General features: G+C 40.0%; 1 protein-coding gene across 1 annotated transcript; it reads right to left on the bottom strand.

The window, feature by feature from the left end:
* Nucleotides 1-1,629: 1,629 nt before the first annotated feature.
* Nucleotides 1,630-15,266, bottom strand: LOC117483767 (zinc finger protein 32-like). The gene is made up of 2 exons (XM_034132115.1): nt 15,246-15,266; nt 1,630-3,229 (listed from the first exon to the last, which is right to left on the bottom strand). Exons 1-2 carry the CDS (start codon nt 15,264-15,266, stop codon nt 2,333-2,335), a joined length of 918 nt encoding a protein of 305 aa, XP_033988006.1. The 3' UTR covers nt 1,630-2,332.
* Between the last annotated feature and the right edge of the window lie 1,904 nt (nt 15,267-17,170).

Below are 17,170 nucleotides of genomic sequence, written 5' to 3'. Positions count from 1 at the left end.
TCTGCTTTAGTTCGTCAGAACTAAAAGAACTCTCATGAACTAAAGTTCTCATGAACTACTGTGGGAAAAGTACTTGGTGTGAACGCGCCTATTGTATATTTTTAGTAGTAGGCTAACTAATACAAAGTCAAATAGTATCAATTTCATTAAGAACTAATGGTAAAATTGTATTTTTATCATTCATCAAAGACAGCAGAAAACATGCATTATGTACTATGGAGGGGACTCTGACAGAGGATTACTCACAAAGTACACAGTAAAAGTACTTCATTTCATTTCTGGTAGTAGTAAAATTAGTACAGAGTCCAACAGTGTCAGTTTTATTAAGAACTTGTGGTAAAAAATATTTGTATCACTCATTGAATATAGCAGGGAAAAAAATGAAGAGCAGCTGATTTGAAAAAAGAGAGAGACGGCTGAGTTGACCGCAGTGCAGAATCGCTGTATATCTCCTAACAATGTTGTCCATTTTAGACATAGGCCTATTATATTTACAGCCCTTAATAACATTCATTTTCTGGGCTCAATATGTGTCTTGGCCGTTTTCGTTGTGATCACTAAACTCACCTTGTTTCCCTTTGTTTATAATATCACCGTTCCAAGGGCTTTTGTTTTGAAATCACTTCCGCGAGTTTCTTCCCCGCCCCTCGCTCCAATGACCATTAGACCATTTAGTAAGGTAAAAGAAAAGCCTCTCAGACGCTCTTCCGCTGACTTGTGTAATAAAGAAAAACAAATGGACCGTAGATACACGGATTAGGGCGACACCATCTGGTCACAACTTTAAATATTTGACCATGTTTATGTGCAAATGAAGAACTCTCACTGGTTCAGAACCTTTTTCCTTAAGTGAGTCTCTTTTCTTTTCTGACTTTATGGGTATTTCACTTTATATTAAATACATAATAATAAGAGTGCAGAACATCTAATACACTTCACTATGAATCCAGAACAATACAACTGCAGGAGTATGGATAAAGCGAGATGTTTGCATGCATTTTGAGCAGATTTGGGCAGAATCCAGCAGAGTGGATCGTGCTGTTCATCCTATGTAATCTATATGTAAAGAAACAAGTCTAAATATTTAAGATAAAGCTGTGAAACAATCTCAATAATTGGCAGTAAATATTTGAGTTTATTTTTAATTGGAATAAAAGGATACATGTTGAGATAGGAAGTTCTAATATCTTAAGAGAAGAGCTTGAATATTAAAAGACACAAACTCTTTTGGCTCCTTCCTGTCTTTCTACTGGGTCTTTCTTGGCTTTGTACTGGCTATCTTCTAGCTCTATTCAGGTTTTTGGAGTTTCTTCCTAGCTCTATCCCTGATAATTTTCAGAACCTGAAGGCTCTATACGGACTATCTTCTGGTTCTCCTCTGGATCCATCCACTATCTCTTGTCTCTGTCCAGTGAATTACACTTTTGTTACTGGAGCAGGTAAAGCATACAACAGATACTTTCAGCATTATCGGAGCACGAAGTGGACGCTTGGATGAAACACAGCGGACTTCTAAACAATGAACACCCGCAACTTGGAAGAAATAAAGTTGGGTTTTATGCGTTCTAATATTGCATTGCAAACCCATGATGTAATGACAGTAATTAAGAATAATTTAGTCATTGAATGCTCATTTCAGTAGATTTAATCAAACAAAACATAAACATATTGGACATGGCCTCAAGACTGTAACCTCTTCACATTCTGATGAACTAGTCAATCACTAGCCATATCTTACACATTGCTGTTTTGAATCATTAATATGTGGATGACAGTTGAACTGGATGATGTAACATTTATGCCATCTGCTGGAAAGAAGACGTATCGCTCTGTTGGCGTTGTTTAGACAACAAAAACAGAGTGAAGCTCTCATTTCATAAACAATCTTTGAGTACAGACACCGTCCTGCAGAGAGCACACAACCCAACAGCACGTTTTTGGTCTAGCATCACTTTACAAAACGTTTCCATTAAGACACTAAGACTAGCTGGTCCCTTGTAAAGGTGAGTCCACCTTAAATGAGCAGTGGGTGATGAGCAGGTGAAAGGCAGGACACGGGAACTTGGTCCTGAGGAGATGTAACGATTATTAAACAAGAAATAGTCGAGTCAAGGGGTCAAAGAAATGAACATTTGTGATTATTCGCGAATCGGTTGCAGGTGGGTGAAATCAGGCTTAGGGAGTACCGTATTACATGTAACGGCATTAGGTAATCCGGATACAAAATAGACAAATGTATTCCCTTACAGTTTCAGAAGCAGCTGACGACCAACACACTTGTGTCTTTTGAAACGATTACGCCATTTAAATATTTTGTCACAAACTTGCAGCTCTATTTTTCCTCTCCTCTGTGGACTCTCATGTGTGTCTTTAAATTTCCCCTCTGTGCAAAAGATTTGGTACAAACTGAGCAGCTAAATGGTTTCTCTCCTGTGTGGATTCTCATGTGATCATTTAAATTTCCTCTCTGCACAAAAGATTTGGTACAAACTGAGCAGCTAAATGGTTTCTCTCCTGTGTGGATTTTCATGTGTTCATTTAAATTTCCAGTCAGCACAAAATATTTGGTACAAACTGAGCGGCTAAATGGTTTCTCTCCTGTGTGGACTCTCATGTGTGTCTTTAAATTTCCCCTCTGTGCAAAAGATTTGGTACAAACTGAGCAGCTAAATGGTTTCTCTCCTGTGTGGGTTCTCATGTGTGTCTTTAAACTTCCCCTCTGTGAAAAGGCTTTCTTACAGACTGAGCAGCTGAATGTTTTATTTTCAGCACTACGTCGTGGATCACTGACAGATTCATGTCTATTTTTCAGTGAGTTTGAGCCTGATGCAGGTTCTCTGGTATCTTTCCAATCAAAACTGTCTTCAGTGTCAGGTTCAGAAGAGTCTCCAGTGTCAGGTTCAGAAGAGTCTCCAGTGTCGTCCTCAGTCTTTGGTTGTAAACTTCTCTCTGGATCCGAGTTCCTGGCTGGTTCTGGTCCTCGACAGTCATCTCCATCAGCTTCTGTTTCCATGTGTTCAGTTTGTCTTTGATGAGGCTGTGAGGACTGAGGTTTCTCTTCATCATCTTCACTCTTCACAGGGTCAGGAGTGAAAGTGGACTTGGTGATATCAGCCTCCTCCAGCTCCTGAAGCTGCTCTCCCTCCTGACTGATCCTGAGTTCCTCCTGTTCCTGCTTAATGTGTGGGGGGGGCTCTGGGTCCTCCTGGTCCAGACTGGTGCTCCACTCCTGCTGGTCAGGGAGAAGCTCTTCTTTAACCACCACCAGCAGCTGGACGTCTGCAGGAAACAGGAAACACACAGTCAGAACAAACTGTTAAGTGTTAGCATTTAAAAATCTAATCACCATTACAATGGGAGACATTTTGCAGCCCTAATTAATGCCTTTGTTTTTATATTTTCACATTATCTTTCTTAGTCCCACCTATTGTGTATTTTTGTTGGCTCAATTCACCTTATGTAGCCCAGCCCCTTTCCACTTCCAGTTAAAAATGAAAAAGGTTTTTTTCTTCTGGCGTAGCACTAGCTGCAATGTAAACAAGGAATTGTATTTGGGATCGTTCACAGATACACTACACCTACAGTATATAATTAAAATACTCTGTTAAAAAATTAAAATCCTGCATTCAAAGCTTATTTAAGTAAAAGTATGCAAGTATTAACAGAACATTTTACGGCACCTTCTTATGTAAAAGTAATGATGGTGCAGTAAAATGTTCCCTGTCAGTGTTCAATTTATGATGTTTCTTGATTATTGTGTATGTTGCATTTTACTGCTGTACATGTTCAAAGTTGCGCTTGTATAAATGATTATAGATGAGGGAACCTGCTAAATATTAAAATGTGTGTGTTTTATATACAGTACCAGTCAAAAGTTTGGACACCTTCTCATTCAATGGTTTTTGTTTATTTTAATTTGTTTCTACTTTGTAGATTAATACTGAAGACATCAAAACTATGAAAGAACACATATGGAATTATCTAGTTAACAAAAAAAGTGTTAAAAAATTAAGAATATGATTTTTATTTTAGATTCTTCAAAGTAGCCCCCTTTTGCCTTGATAACAGCTTTGCACACTCTTGGCTTCTCTCAGTCAGCTTCATGAGGTAGAACCCTGGAATGGTTTTCAATGAACATGTCTGCCTTGTCAAGAGTCAATGTGTGGAATTACTTGCCTTCTTAATGTGATTTAGCAAAAAGAAACCACTTCTGGGCTCATTTGGGTGGATACCATGCATATCTCTGGCCCCCCTTGCTCAATTTTGATGGTTGACACCCAAGCGGCAAACTCTGGGGAAGAGCCGGGACGCCAATACGGAAGTGCCACAAACTGCAGTTCATATATTGGCCGATAGGCGATGACTGCAGAAAGGAGCAATTTCCATAGACCCCCATGTTAAAATGCCCAATTTCACAGCAGAAAAAAAAACGTTTCTAGCCCTGGATGCAATAAATATTATTATGTATATAGTTAGATTCCACCTTCATGATTATGAATCTGTGAGTGAATTGTTTTCTAACATGACCCTTTTATTTATATTAGGTCTTAAAGTTTTTGCAGAAATTAGGGCGTGGTCGCATTGAGTGACAGCTCTGTCAAGTGACTGCTGCTGTTAGCTTCTTGTCTCTCTGCTAGCTGCTCCGTCTCCGTGAAGCTACAGGGATTCTGCCTGCTCAGTTCATCCAGGGAACACAACTTGACCCCGGCCGTGTTTGTTTGTTCTTCATGCTTATATATCGGACTATTGTGACTCGCTCTGCGGTTAAAACAGACGGTGCATGAATGCGGTTTTGCGGTAAGTGAAATTCGAGTACTTTATTTATGTGTTTATGATTTCAATCAGCTACGTAATGAATGTTAAGGCTTGGGTTAGCGTGTAAGCGAGTGGTAGCTACATCGGTGCTAACGATGCTAATCTTAGCCTCCAAATTAACTTAAAACCATAGACTGTATATATAAAGGTTCAAACGAAATAGACAAGTGTTAAGCGTTAAGTGGGATAATACTGTAGAACAAACGGCTTCTGTTTGAGGTTGATAAAATAAGGTCATCCTTGTAACTTAGAGAGATATTTTATTATGTAGGTAGGAACTGTATGCATCGCTAAGGTTAATTTAAATTGGCTATGCTCAAGTATGTAGACAAGCTAACGTCGAAGTAGTGTATGTGAAATCAACCTCACAATCAGATGTGTGTATATTACAATTATTAATGTCATATTTCAAGATGATTACTTAGATATTACAATATGGTTGGTTGAGCTGGAGTTCATTATTGAGCTTACACGTTAACATCACAGTCATCTGAAGAACGAACCCAAACCTTGTTGTTTTTATTAATTGCATTACCAAATTGGTATCAAATAAACAGTAAGCATTGGTAACACAACTTCCAAAGTTACAGTAAAATAAAAAGGACCCTGACTCGGCCAATACACAATCCAACATGTTCAACAGAAGAGAATAAGTTATATTGTTTGTACACATGGTTCTTTACATATATATCTGTTTGTTTAAAGTGCCCAGGTTATGCAGACAGGATGGACCAGAGAGTGAGAGACAGAACTGGACTCCTCACAGCAGTGAACTTCAGCACAGGTACAAATACTCTTTTTTCATACTGTACAAAGAATCAAGAAAGATATTGGTTTAAATAAATGAAGTATTGACTTTAATACACTGCTATACATTCCATTAAACAATACTAAATACTAGATCACCTACACATCAGTGAAGTTGAGGGTTTTTTCCATGCAAAGGGTTACATTTAGATGTTAACAAGCAATATGACTGTCAGCTTTCTAATTTAATGTATTGAAGGCAAAGATATTTAACGCATAGTGACAACTGCTATTTATCTCTCAATATTGTCTGTAAAAACGTGGTAAAAGTTATTCTTTCAGTGAGACAACAGAGCAAGCTTGTTTTAATAACAGTTAAATATTATTTTGATAATAAAATATATTTCAATGTTGATGAATGTCATACTGTTCATTCATAATCTGATTGTCTTTGTAGCTCACTGTTGAAATAAAAAAAAACATTACAATTACAAAATAATTATATCTACAGCCCCTAAACACAAACACACCTCTTTCATAAATAACACACTTGTTCTGCAATAATATGTTTTATGTTTCCTGTAATTTTTGTTAGGAAAGGACATGCCTGAAAGACACGACTCAGCATCTCCTCTTTCTCCGAGGGTCAAGAAGAACATCCAAGAGGAAAATTAAAAGCTGATGTTATGAGATTTTAAGACCAGTACAGGACATTCACTAAGAAACTACTTTTATTGTGAAGTCAGCTGATCGAATGCACCTATTTCCACATCTACACTCCATCAGCTGATTATTTCTATTTGCCTCACTTCATGAGCTTCACAACATGTACCTTGTACCGCAGAGTTTGCAACGCAAATAAATGGGGCCAATCTTCAGTCAGATGTGAATGTGTAATCTAACATTTTCAGTAAGAATAATGGACAAAAGGAGTGCAAATACAAATTCAATTTATTGAAATCTGAACCAAAAGTTAATCAAACATGTTTTAAATAAAAAGCACATATGGACAGAAGGTGTAAACCTATTAAATGTATAAGTAAACACATTTAGTCAAATAAAGTGACAGACAAGGCCTGATCAGGTGGTATCAGCTATGCATGGGCTTCTCCATCAGGCCTGGTCCTCCTCGCAGAGGAAAGACCCTCAGTCCTCTCCGGCCAAACCAACAGATTGGACGTCCATCACACGGAGGTTTCTCTCTGAAGTCTCTGCAGCTCTCTGGACACCACGCTGTCTCAATCCGTCCACACTGAATATGAGAGGGGAAAAATGAAAATAATAAATGCTTTAGACTATAAGAAATATAAAGTTGACTGTTGAGTTGCTCAGTTTTTTTAGATTGTCAATACTATTACTGTATAACTAATATCTCAGGTTAAGAGGCACCTTCAAATAAAGATTGGTCTTTAAATACATTTTGTCTTTTGAATTGTTTGTCTAAAGTCAAGGATCTGGAACTGGTACTTGTAGTTTTAATGATACAGTCTGGTTATAATGCTGTTTGGAGGAGGCCTCACAGGTAAGAGCACTAACTAGCTATCATCACATGTACCTTAGCTTAACTTAAATGTATTAAACGTATAATTAAGTGATGGCAAAATATAAATAACTAATGTCATGCAAACATTAATATTTGCTTGATTCCAGTGTTTAATTTAGCACAATTGCATACAAACGTTAAGGGATTTTAAGATTCTGAAGTATTATGCTAAAAACTAGTTTTGCTGAATAGTCTCATGTCCGCTTACCTTAGAAACGTAAAATGCGACGGCAGTGTGCAGATAGTGAGCATGTTAGCTTAGCTTGGTAGCTTGAGCTAGCTCTGGAACTTCCAGCCCGGAGGCAGCAGGTCCCGCCTCGGCTCCGCCTGTTTGCCCTTATTTGGAGCAGGCTGGAGCAGGCGGGAGTTAGACTCAGACGTCACTGTCGAGCCGTTAGTGGCCGACTCCGCCTACTAAGGGCTTCTCGGCAACTCTGCAGAATCCTATGGGTGACGTCACGGACCCTACGTCCATTTATATATACAGTCTATGGCTAAAATGCATGATCTGTTTGGTATTTTGAAAACAGAAACGTATAAATATACCTTATATAGGTATGGCCCTACAATATATCATTTAAATATAGCATGATAGGTCTACATTTAGGAAATGTAATTAAAAGAATCTACCCTATGCATAAACGAAACCCCAATCATAGCGAACTCTATCTACTTACTACAACTCTATATCTATCTAACACCCCTCCTCCCCCCACCCCCACAATGAATATCGACCAATCACGTTCTTGCTTGATTTGCGGGACCAGCGTTGCAGTCGGGAAGAAAAGCAATGTGGAGCAGCACCACTTCATAAGGAGTTTGACCGTGATTTTCCTTCTGGCAGAATCTACACAACACATCAGCCCAATTGAACAGCCTAGTCGTGCCAGCCTATACAGCACATGAGGGGCAGAGTTTTACTCTGTGTGTGTTGCACTTGACGCACACACCCGCATGGCGTAATTTCCACTGGGGACAGGGGGGACATGTCCCCGCCACTTTTCGAAATCCCGTTTGTGTCCCCCCACTTTACAAATATGTTTATTATTATGTTTTAACGCAAGCCGTCATCGCCACAGAGGAGCACACAGCCTCTGTGAGCGCGAGAGAGAGCGAGAGGGAGGGAGAGAGAGAGAGAGAGAGAGAGAGAGAGAGAGAGAGAGAGAGAGAGTGCATACCTTTATCTATTTAATATAGATAAAGTAAAAAATCATTCCAATGTGTATAGGACAGTAAAAAAGCTGTTTAAAAGGGGAGTGATAAGTCAAATATGCATAAATAGAAAGAAAGAATGCTAACTAGGTAACATAAGATAAGAATAAACCAGTTTAAATGATTTGTTATTGGTTGTGATCATATTCTAAAGATGTTTGGATCATTGAAAAGTATACAGCTCCCTTTCATATGAGTGTTGAGAGCTGTATCCATCAATTCATTTTGTGCTCAAAGTGCACCAGATTGATGCATTTCACTTCAACATTTAAAAAAAAATCTTCCCGGGCGTGCACTCCCCCGGACCCCCCAAGAGGAGGTGAGGTCCCCCCTAGAGGAGGTGTGGACCCCCTAGAGGAGGTGAGGTCCACCACCAAATAAAGCAGGTTAAAGGGCCCATGTCATGGCCATTTCCACTGATCATAATTACATTGTTGAGGTATACTAAAATAGATTTATACTGTGCAATTTTCCAAACTCACATTGGTTTCGCATACAGCATCTCTGTAAAGTATGTGTATTCAGCAGTATTCACTCTCTCCACTAAACGAGTCGGAGCTCTTGCCCCCCCCTCCCTGTGAGCCTAGTGTGCTCCGATTGGTCAGCTCGGCCACTCTGTTCTGATTAGTCAACCACCAGAGAGGCTCCGCCCATGTCTAACAGTGCTTTTTTCGGCTCGCTCTCGGAACATCAGTCTTATAATGGTGTCGGTACAGCCGTATATTTTATACGCTAACTAACCGAACTGTACCTACAACTGTTGTTATAGAAGAGTAAGTTATTTTTACCTGTAATAAACTACTACTGTTTGATGAGAAATCAAATCATGGTTTGCTATATATGAATGATATGTTATAGGAGCAAATAATTCAGGGAAGAAAGGATAGGCCTACTAAGTATTTCCATCAAACTTTATTTTTAGAAATGTACAAAATGAACATAAATATACATATATACACGGTATATCATCCATTCCTCCCCGTTGTCGGCATCTTCGCAGCCGGGGCTTTTTAGGACGAGGCCTCAGTGTGGTAGTCCCGTCTCCGTCATGTATTTTCCGCCAGGATCTGGCAGGACGAAATCAAATGCAAATCACAAAATATTAGAGAAACTTAGTTGTTTTAGATTCGTTAGTAGTAGTTGTGGTAGGAGTGTGGATCTATCTAATCCATCTATCTAATCAACACAGTAAGCTTGCCAGCTAATATGCTAACCTAGCTATCTTGTTTACCTTGTTAGCAAACACGATATGAACGTTAGCTCAGAGGAACGGCAACTATAATGGAGTGTAATAAAACTACTATAAACAAAAGCTAGTGGTTCATATTAGGCTAGCAATAATGTGTTTATAATTGCAATCTTATACGGGTAGTCTGCTACGTTCGGTCATTCATTGTAACTGGCATGAATACAATGTTTCCCACTAGAATGTATAGCTAGCCTCGTTAGCTATACATGCTATCAGCGTCGGAGGAAAGCCAACTGTAATGTACCGTCCTTTGGGGGTCTGTGAGCGGGCAAAGAGAGGGGATTTCCCCGTTGTCTCTGCTGGAAGTGTGAAATAAACAGAGTCCCCATTTCAGGGACACCTCTTGGAGGTCTCTAGGTCGTCCTTTGGGGGTCTGTGAACGGGCAAAGAAAGGGGATTTCCCCGTTGTCTCTGCTGGAAGTGTGAAATAAACGTAGTTGTTTGATGTTCGTCAGCTTGCCAGCTGGATTACAATGCTAATCTACGTTTGCTAGTTGTTCAGTTGTTCAATATGCTATACTATACTATGAACAACAGATAGTGGTTCATATTAGGCTATCAAGCACATGTTTACAATTGCAATCTTATATGGGTAGTCTGCTACATTCATTGTAGCTGGCATAAAAACAATGTTTTTCCGAGCAAACTCATGTCTAGCTCTTAGTAGCCTTGTTGTTTAGCTCGGTAGCATACACGCTCGGAATGCCAGCTATAATGTAATTACGTTTCGCGACTGACCGTACGGTAAATCACCTCGAGTATACTGTCTATGAGTATTTCGTGTGTGAATGCAGACATTCTCCTGCTATGAGATACATGTATGTAAGGCCATCTGCTGATATTAGAGTTGATATGGAAACGCTAGCAACTTAGTTAGCACATTTAGCACTGGCTTAGCAGTCCGAAACATGTTTACACATTTAAACAGTCGTGGTAGATACCTTGTTTGATAAATACACAAATAACAATGCAAACTTACAGGTTGTGTATCCGAATCTTCCCCTGCTCCAAACAAACTAGGAATAGCATCGTCCTTCAGTTTCAAATGCTGTGCATATCCGGCCTCAAACTGGGCAATGTTTTGGAAGCTTTCGCCTGTGAAATGCCGCGCACACAGTAACGTTCTTCGAACCTCTGAAGGAACAGTGTTAAAAAGACATTTCAACCACTGACTTCGTCGTGGTTCTTCCGTCGGTAGGACAAACAGCTCAGATTTATCCTCACATTTCAGGAAACAGGTCCTTGGCATTGGCATGACTGGATCGATTGTGAACTGAACCAGAGCTTCCAACAGTAAATGTTAGGCTGGCAGAGGGTGCGGCCAGCGCCGCTGGGTGTGGCCATAGCTCTTCGGGATTGGTCCATTTCGTTCCGGGTACCGCATGACATCATGCCGTACCCGGAACTAAATGGAAGACTCAAATGGGCAGTGACGTATCTCCAACGAGGCGTTTTGGGGAGGTATTTTCTGTGTTAGAGTTTTACTCGCTACAGGGTGTACTTTGAGGGTTTTGACTCTGCACACCGTTTACATGCATAAAAACCTTCATAACACACAAGGGGACGGGTAATAACCGGAAAAGCATGACATGGGCCCTTTAAGATCATTAAATTGAATACATGTTATTTTAGTAAACAGTGAAAACGGGTCCCAGAGACCCAAACAGCACACAAAGGTTAAAGGTAAGCATTAATAATGTTAAAATGTGCTAAATATATACACTGCAAAAAACAAAAGATAGGAGTAAAAGTAGCCCCCGACTTGTTTTATTTTGTGAAAGTAGCCCTCATCCTAAAAAAGGTTGGTGACCCCTGGTCTAAAGTGTTATTAATGTGATAATAAAGTGCTACTGAAGAGTGTAAAGTGTTAATTAAGGGTAAAGGGAACAGACCTGCTCTGTGTAGCCGAAGCTGAGGCTGTAAAACAGCGTCCAGTAGTTTCTGGAGTCTCTTGTTCTCCTCTTTGGAAAGAGACAGCTCCTCCTCGTACTCTGCTATCGTTTTTTCAAACAGAGTAAATATCTCTTCAACAGTGAGTCGCTGCTTCTTCAACAACAGCAGCATTTGGACTTTACTCATGTTTACTAGATCACCTTTTCCTGCAAACTCCGTTAAACACACCGTTACTCTCTCCATCAAACGCTCAATCTGACTAGTGTTGCTAACGTGTTTCCAGCTAGCATGCTAAGCTATCTCCTATAGTCCGAGGTAAACGCTCCAGAAAAAAGAGCACACATTCCATTCAGAGGTTTATCCAAACACACAGACGATGGATCAGTAGTGCTGGAGCTCACACACACTTTCTCACAGAGAGAGAACCGGAGCGACGAGACGCCACCTCGATCCAGGTTCTTCTTCTTCTTCTTCTTCTTCTTCTTCTTCTTCTCTCGGTTTATGGCGGATTGCAAACAACTTTAAGGTGCATACCGCCACCTACTGTACAAGAGTGTGTATCACCATATCATCCTATCACCACTTGTGGAATTATACCATTGTGTTGTTTACGTTGTTTTAAATTCTTCCAATCAATCCTGTTTCCCTCAAATACTTAAAGCTCCCATGTCATGCTTTTCCGGTTATTACCCGTCCCCTTGTGTGTTATGAAGGTTTTTATGCATGTAAACGGTGTGCAGAGTCAAAACCCTGAAAGTACACCCTGTAGCGAGTAAAACTCTAACACAGAAAATACCTCCCCAAAACGCCTCGTTGGAGATACGTCACTGCCCATTTGATTCTTCCGGGTACCGCCTGATGTCATGCGGTACCCGGAACGAAATGGACCAATCCCGAAGAGCTATGGCCACACCAGCAGCGGCGTGTTCCTCCTCCAGAGGTTCGAAGAACCGGCATTTCACAGACGAAAGCTTCCAAAACATTGCCCAGTTTGAGGCCGGATATGCACAGCTTGTTTGGACCGTTTGGAGCAGGGGAAGATCCGGGTACACAACCTGTAAGTTTGCATTGTTATTTGTGTATTTATCAAACAAGACTGTTTAAATGTGTAAACTGTGTTGGACTGCTAAGCCATTGACACAGTGCTAACTGTGCTAACTAAGTTGCTAGAGTTTCCATATATCAACTCTGATTGATTGATTGATTGAAAAGTTTATGAACAGCTTGTATATTGGGTACAGTACAGTACAGCTCAAAACATACAATTGTTAAGGGGATGCAGACCAGAGAAAGACTTTCGTCTTGTTTACATCAGGGTCCCCCATTTCCAATTCATCATATCATTTAAGACATATAAGACATATTTGACATACAGATGGCTTATTTACAATTTACATACAGGTGGTTTTTTACATACAGATGGCTTATTTACAATTTTCATTTTAGATTTCGTTCTAATACATCCTAACCGGACATTTAAGACATACCAAGTCTACAGATATACAGTTAGTAACAGAGTCTAAAATGCGAGTATATACATAGATGGGGGGGGGAAGCTGTCCATTGTACGACAGGTTGAGATTTGTACCATTACCGGGGCCAGTTTTGCAATGCTTTCCCCCGAAGGTGCTCTTTAAGAGAGGTTTTGAAGGTAAGTATAGTTTTACTTTCCTCTAATATCAGCAGATGGCCTTGCATACATGTATCTCATAGCAGGAGAATGTCTGCATTCACATACAAAATACCTATTGACAGTATACTCCGGGTGATTTGCCGTGCGGTCAGTCGCGAAACGTAATTACATTATAGCTGGCGTAGCGTGTATGCAACCGATCTAACACGGAGCTAGAGCTAGAGCTAGAGCTAGCTTTGGTCGGAAAAACATTTTTGTGATGCGACGTTGCTAGCGTTTAAATATATATATATACTACAATGTCAGCAGATGGCCTTACATGTTTGTCATGGCAGGAGAATGTCTGCAGTCACACACACGGAATACTCATACAGTATACTCCGGGTGATTTACGTACATTGTGACAGGACATATACTGCATGTATAGCTACGAGGCTAGCTGTATGCTAGCGCAAAACAATGTATTCATGACCGTTACAATGTATGACCGAACGTAGCAGACTACCCGTATAACATTGCAATTATAAACACGTTATTGCTAGCCTAATATGAACCACTAGCTTTTGTTCATAGTAGTTTTATTACTCTACATTATAGTTGCCGTTCCTCCGAGCTAACGTTAGCTACCAAGGTAAACAAAGCTAGGTTAGCATATTAGCTGACAAGCTGTTCATTAGATTGATTAGATAGATCCACACTCGGAAGGCCACAACGGAAAGACAAGGAGACATACACGAGTTTACAAAACCACGGCACATTTATTGTGGTAAATGCAGAGATACGTGGTCAGGGAAGAGGATTGCTGTGCTGCTTGGAGGGAGAGAGGCTGCCGTGTGACTCCCGGCAGCTGGCTAGCACCTCGGCTCCGGCCAGGTGTCCGTGATCGCGCTGATTAGCCTCTTCAGCTCCACCCCATCGTAAGACAAAGGCCCTGGGGCCGTCACACTCTTCTATAACAACAGTTAAAAATATATATATGTATATAAAATATACGCCATGATAAGACTGATGTTCGGCTGAGAGCAGCCGTTTAGACATGGGCGCAGCCTCTCTGGTGGTTAACTAATCAGAACAGAGTGGCCGAGCTGACCAATCGGAGCACACTAGGCTCACAGGGAGGGGGGGGCAAGAGCTCCAACGAGTCGTTTAGTGGAGAAAGTGAATACTGCTGAATACACATGCTTGACAGAGATGCTGTATGCGAAACCAATGTGAGTTTGGAAAATTGCACAGTATAAATCTATTTTAGTATACCTCAACAATGTAATTATGATCAGTGGAAATGGCCATGACATGGGCCCTTTAAGAATGGCCTTCCTGGTAGCTCTTACCCCCTCACCTTCTGTTCCCAGTATCCCCATCAGGCTCCACTCCCTTCCTGCCTCTCTGACCCTGTCTCTTAGTTTTTCCCTCTCTGTTTTGTACATGTTGCAGTGTAATATGATGTGTTCCACATTTTCTTTCACCCCACACCCCCTGCATTCTTCAACTTTGCTTTTTCCCTTTAAAAACATTGTGCCGTTTAATCCTGTATGATCCAGTCTGAGTCTAGTGGTGATGATCTCCTCCCGTCTGTTCCTTTCTGTATATAGATCTTTATTATGACTGATTTTTGTAACTTGTGGTATCTCCTCACTTTCTGATCTTCCTCCCACCTTTTCTGTCATATTTCCATACCCTTCTTCTTAATTATTGCTTTTCCTTCTCCTTTTCCAAGTCAAACTGGTATTGCTACCCAATACCCAATACCCAGCATAACTGCACATCTATTCACCTCCTCTGAAGTCTCAGTAAGCAGTGGTTAAGTTCAATGATTAAATATGCTCTAACTGTTATTGTCAACTGTATACTTTCCAAAGCGATAGTGGGTCTGTGCATATCACCACCCTATCAGGTCCGACCTCTTCAAATCATTGTAGCCCAATAATTGCTGCGAGTATTTCTGCTGTATAAACTGATAGGTTATTTGACACTCGTTTTGCGATTGATATTTTGAATTCTGGGATATACATGCCTATCTCCACACATTCTTGCTTCTTAGATCCATCTGTGTACATTTTGAGGTAATTGTAATACTTTTTGTTCAGATACATACTCGTTTTAATTCCCACTTCATTTATTTGCCACTCTTTTTTCCTTTCTATGATACTCACATCCAGTGGCAGCCGGCCCATAGGGGCGCTAGGGGCGCCGCCCCCCCTCTTCCCACATTAAAAAAAAAAAAAAAAAAAAAATATATATATATATATATATATATATTTAAAAAATATATTTTTTATTTTTATTTTTATTTTTAATAAACAAGGTAAATATTATATAATTCGTATCAGTAAAATGTATAATCTACAATAAAATCTCGTTTAAAATTGTGTTACGATGTCTAAAGTTACTGATAAGTCACATGTTTCCTGCCTGGCCTTGCCCGTGTATCATTACTCCCTCTCGTCTGGGCGCTATGCACAGCGCCCAGACGAGAGGGCAGCAAGTGCAGCAGAAGCCAACTGTTGCTATCTTTAAACTATGCCGCCGAAACATAATTTCAGCCAATCAGCGTCGTCAAATCTGATGGTCACAGGGCTCCTCATGGATGTATAATAAGAACTGGATACAGCGTGGGAGGCGGGGCCTCATTCATTCCTATGAGAGTTGCTCATTCGCGCATGATGATAAAATGGCCCAACTTTTGAGAGAGTGAAACGTCACAGATTACCCGGCATGCCTGAGAAGTACCCGTATGTGCGCTCATAGCGCATGCACAACTTGCCACAACCATGCCCCCCAAAATGCTCGTTCACATCAAGCACGTCAATTTGCGTACACGTAACAGCACCGCACGTTCATGACAGCATGGTAATGGTTTGTTATTATGATAGATTTGATATTAACGACACGGCAGTTAGCAGCTAGCGGTTAGCTAATTTACACATCAATTTACACATCAATCGTTATGTACTTTTATATTACGCTGTAACAGGATCTAGTGATATCCAAGCAACAGAGCTTCATTTAGCATGAAAGAATTATTGCACTGTATATATATATATATGTATATATATGTATATATATATATATATATATATATATATATGTATATATATGTATATATATATATATAACTTCACTTTGACTGTGGTCTTTTCAGCTCTATTAAGCCCTGAGCCTGTTTTTCAGGTCTCAGGCTCGAAAATGACATTCCCAGAACAAATGACCATATCTTCCCTTCTAAAAGGGTTAAATTAATAATCTTTTTTCTCAAAGTAATGATAAACCTATGAGTTGGATGTAGAAAAGTCAGAATCAATATAGATGTTTTTTATTTTAAAGAAGATTCAGATTGAACATAGTAAAAAACTGTAAATTATAGTGTCCGTCCAAAAAAATGTTTTTACTTATAGTGAAAACATACCCTTGGATGATGGTAAGGTAGACTAAAAGCTTTAGGAATCCAAAGTACAACATATAATAAGTACCCTGTATTAAGATTGATGCAAAACAAGTGACATTTGATCTTTTTAGAGAGGTTTAGCAAAAGAAACTCCACCTCTGAGGTGATTTGGGTGGAAATGGGCGTTTTTACCGTTTCTCTGGAACCCATTGGTCGATTTTGGTGATTGACATCTCTTTTTGACTGTTAGAGCCAATAGAATCGAAGGGGAATTTCCCCACACACACACATGGTAAAAAAAAAAGGTGGGGCCTTTGCGCATGCAGGTTTGCATCAGAGCGAACCTATCTCTCGCTCTGACATCTGGAAACGGAAAAGCAGGTTTATTGCTTATGGATTATCAGAAATCATTTCAAAGGGACACAGACACATCGGATTAACCTATGGATTAACCTTCAGCAGAGTTTTTATCGTTTTAATGCCTTGAAGACCACTTTTGACCAGACAACAACACAGGTAAGCCATGTTAACGTTTTTAGCTACCTAGCGCTACATGTTTTGATGTCTGTTTTTGTTTATAAAGTCGCAAGTTCTTATCATGGAGTGATGATGTAGGTACCGATCGATTCTGTGTCTTCTCACGATGCTAGTCGATATGTTGGACGTGCAGTAAAGATAAATAATAAGGGTGTT

This window comes from Trematomus bernacchii, unplaced genomic scaffold, assembly GCF_902827165.1.
Source record: "Trematomus bernacchii unplaced genomic scaffold, fTreBer1.1, whole genome shotgun sequence".
In the NCBI taxonomy this organism is placed as follows: Eukaryota; Metazoa; Chordata; class Actinopteri; order Perciformes; family Nototheniidae; genus Trematomus; species Trematomus bernacchii.
Note: the sequence above shows the minus strand (reverse complement) of the source record. Positions and strands in the feature narration are given on the sequence as shown.

Bases quoted from the DNA above. Each gene is read 5' to 3' on its own strand.
- LOC117483767 (XM_034132115.1), bottom strand. From the start codon at position 15,266: ATGGGCCGGCTGCCACTGGAT. The intron at 3,230-15,245 runs GTGAGTATCATA...CCTGACCAGCAG, and splicing joins TGGGCCGGCTGCCACTGGAT to GAGTGGAGCACCAGTCTGGA.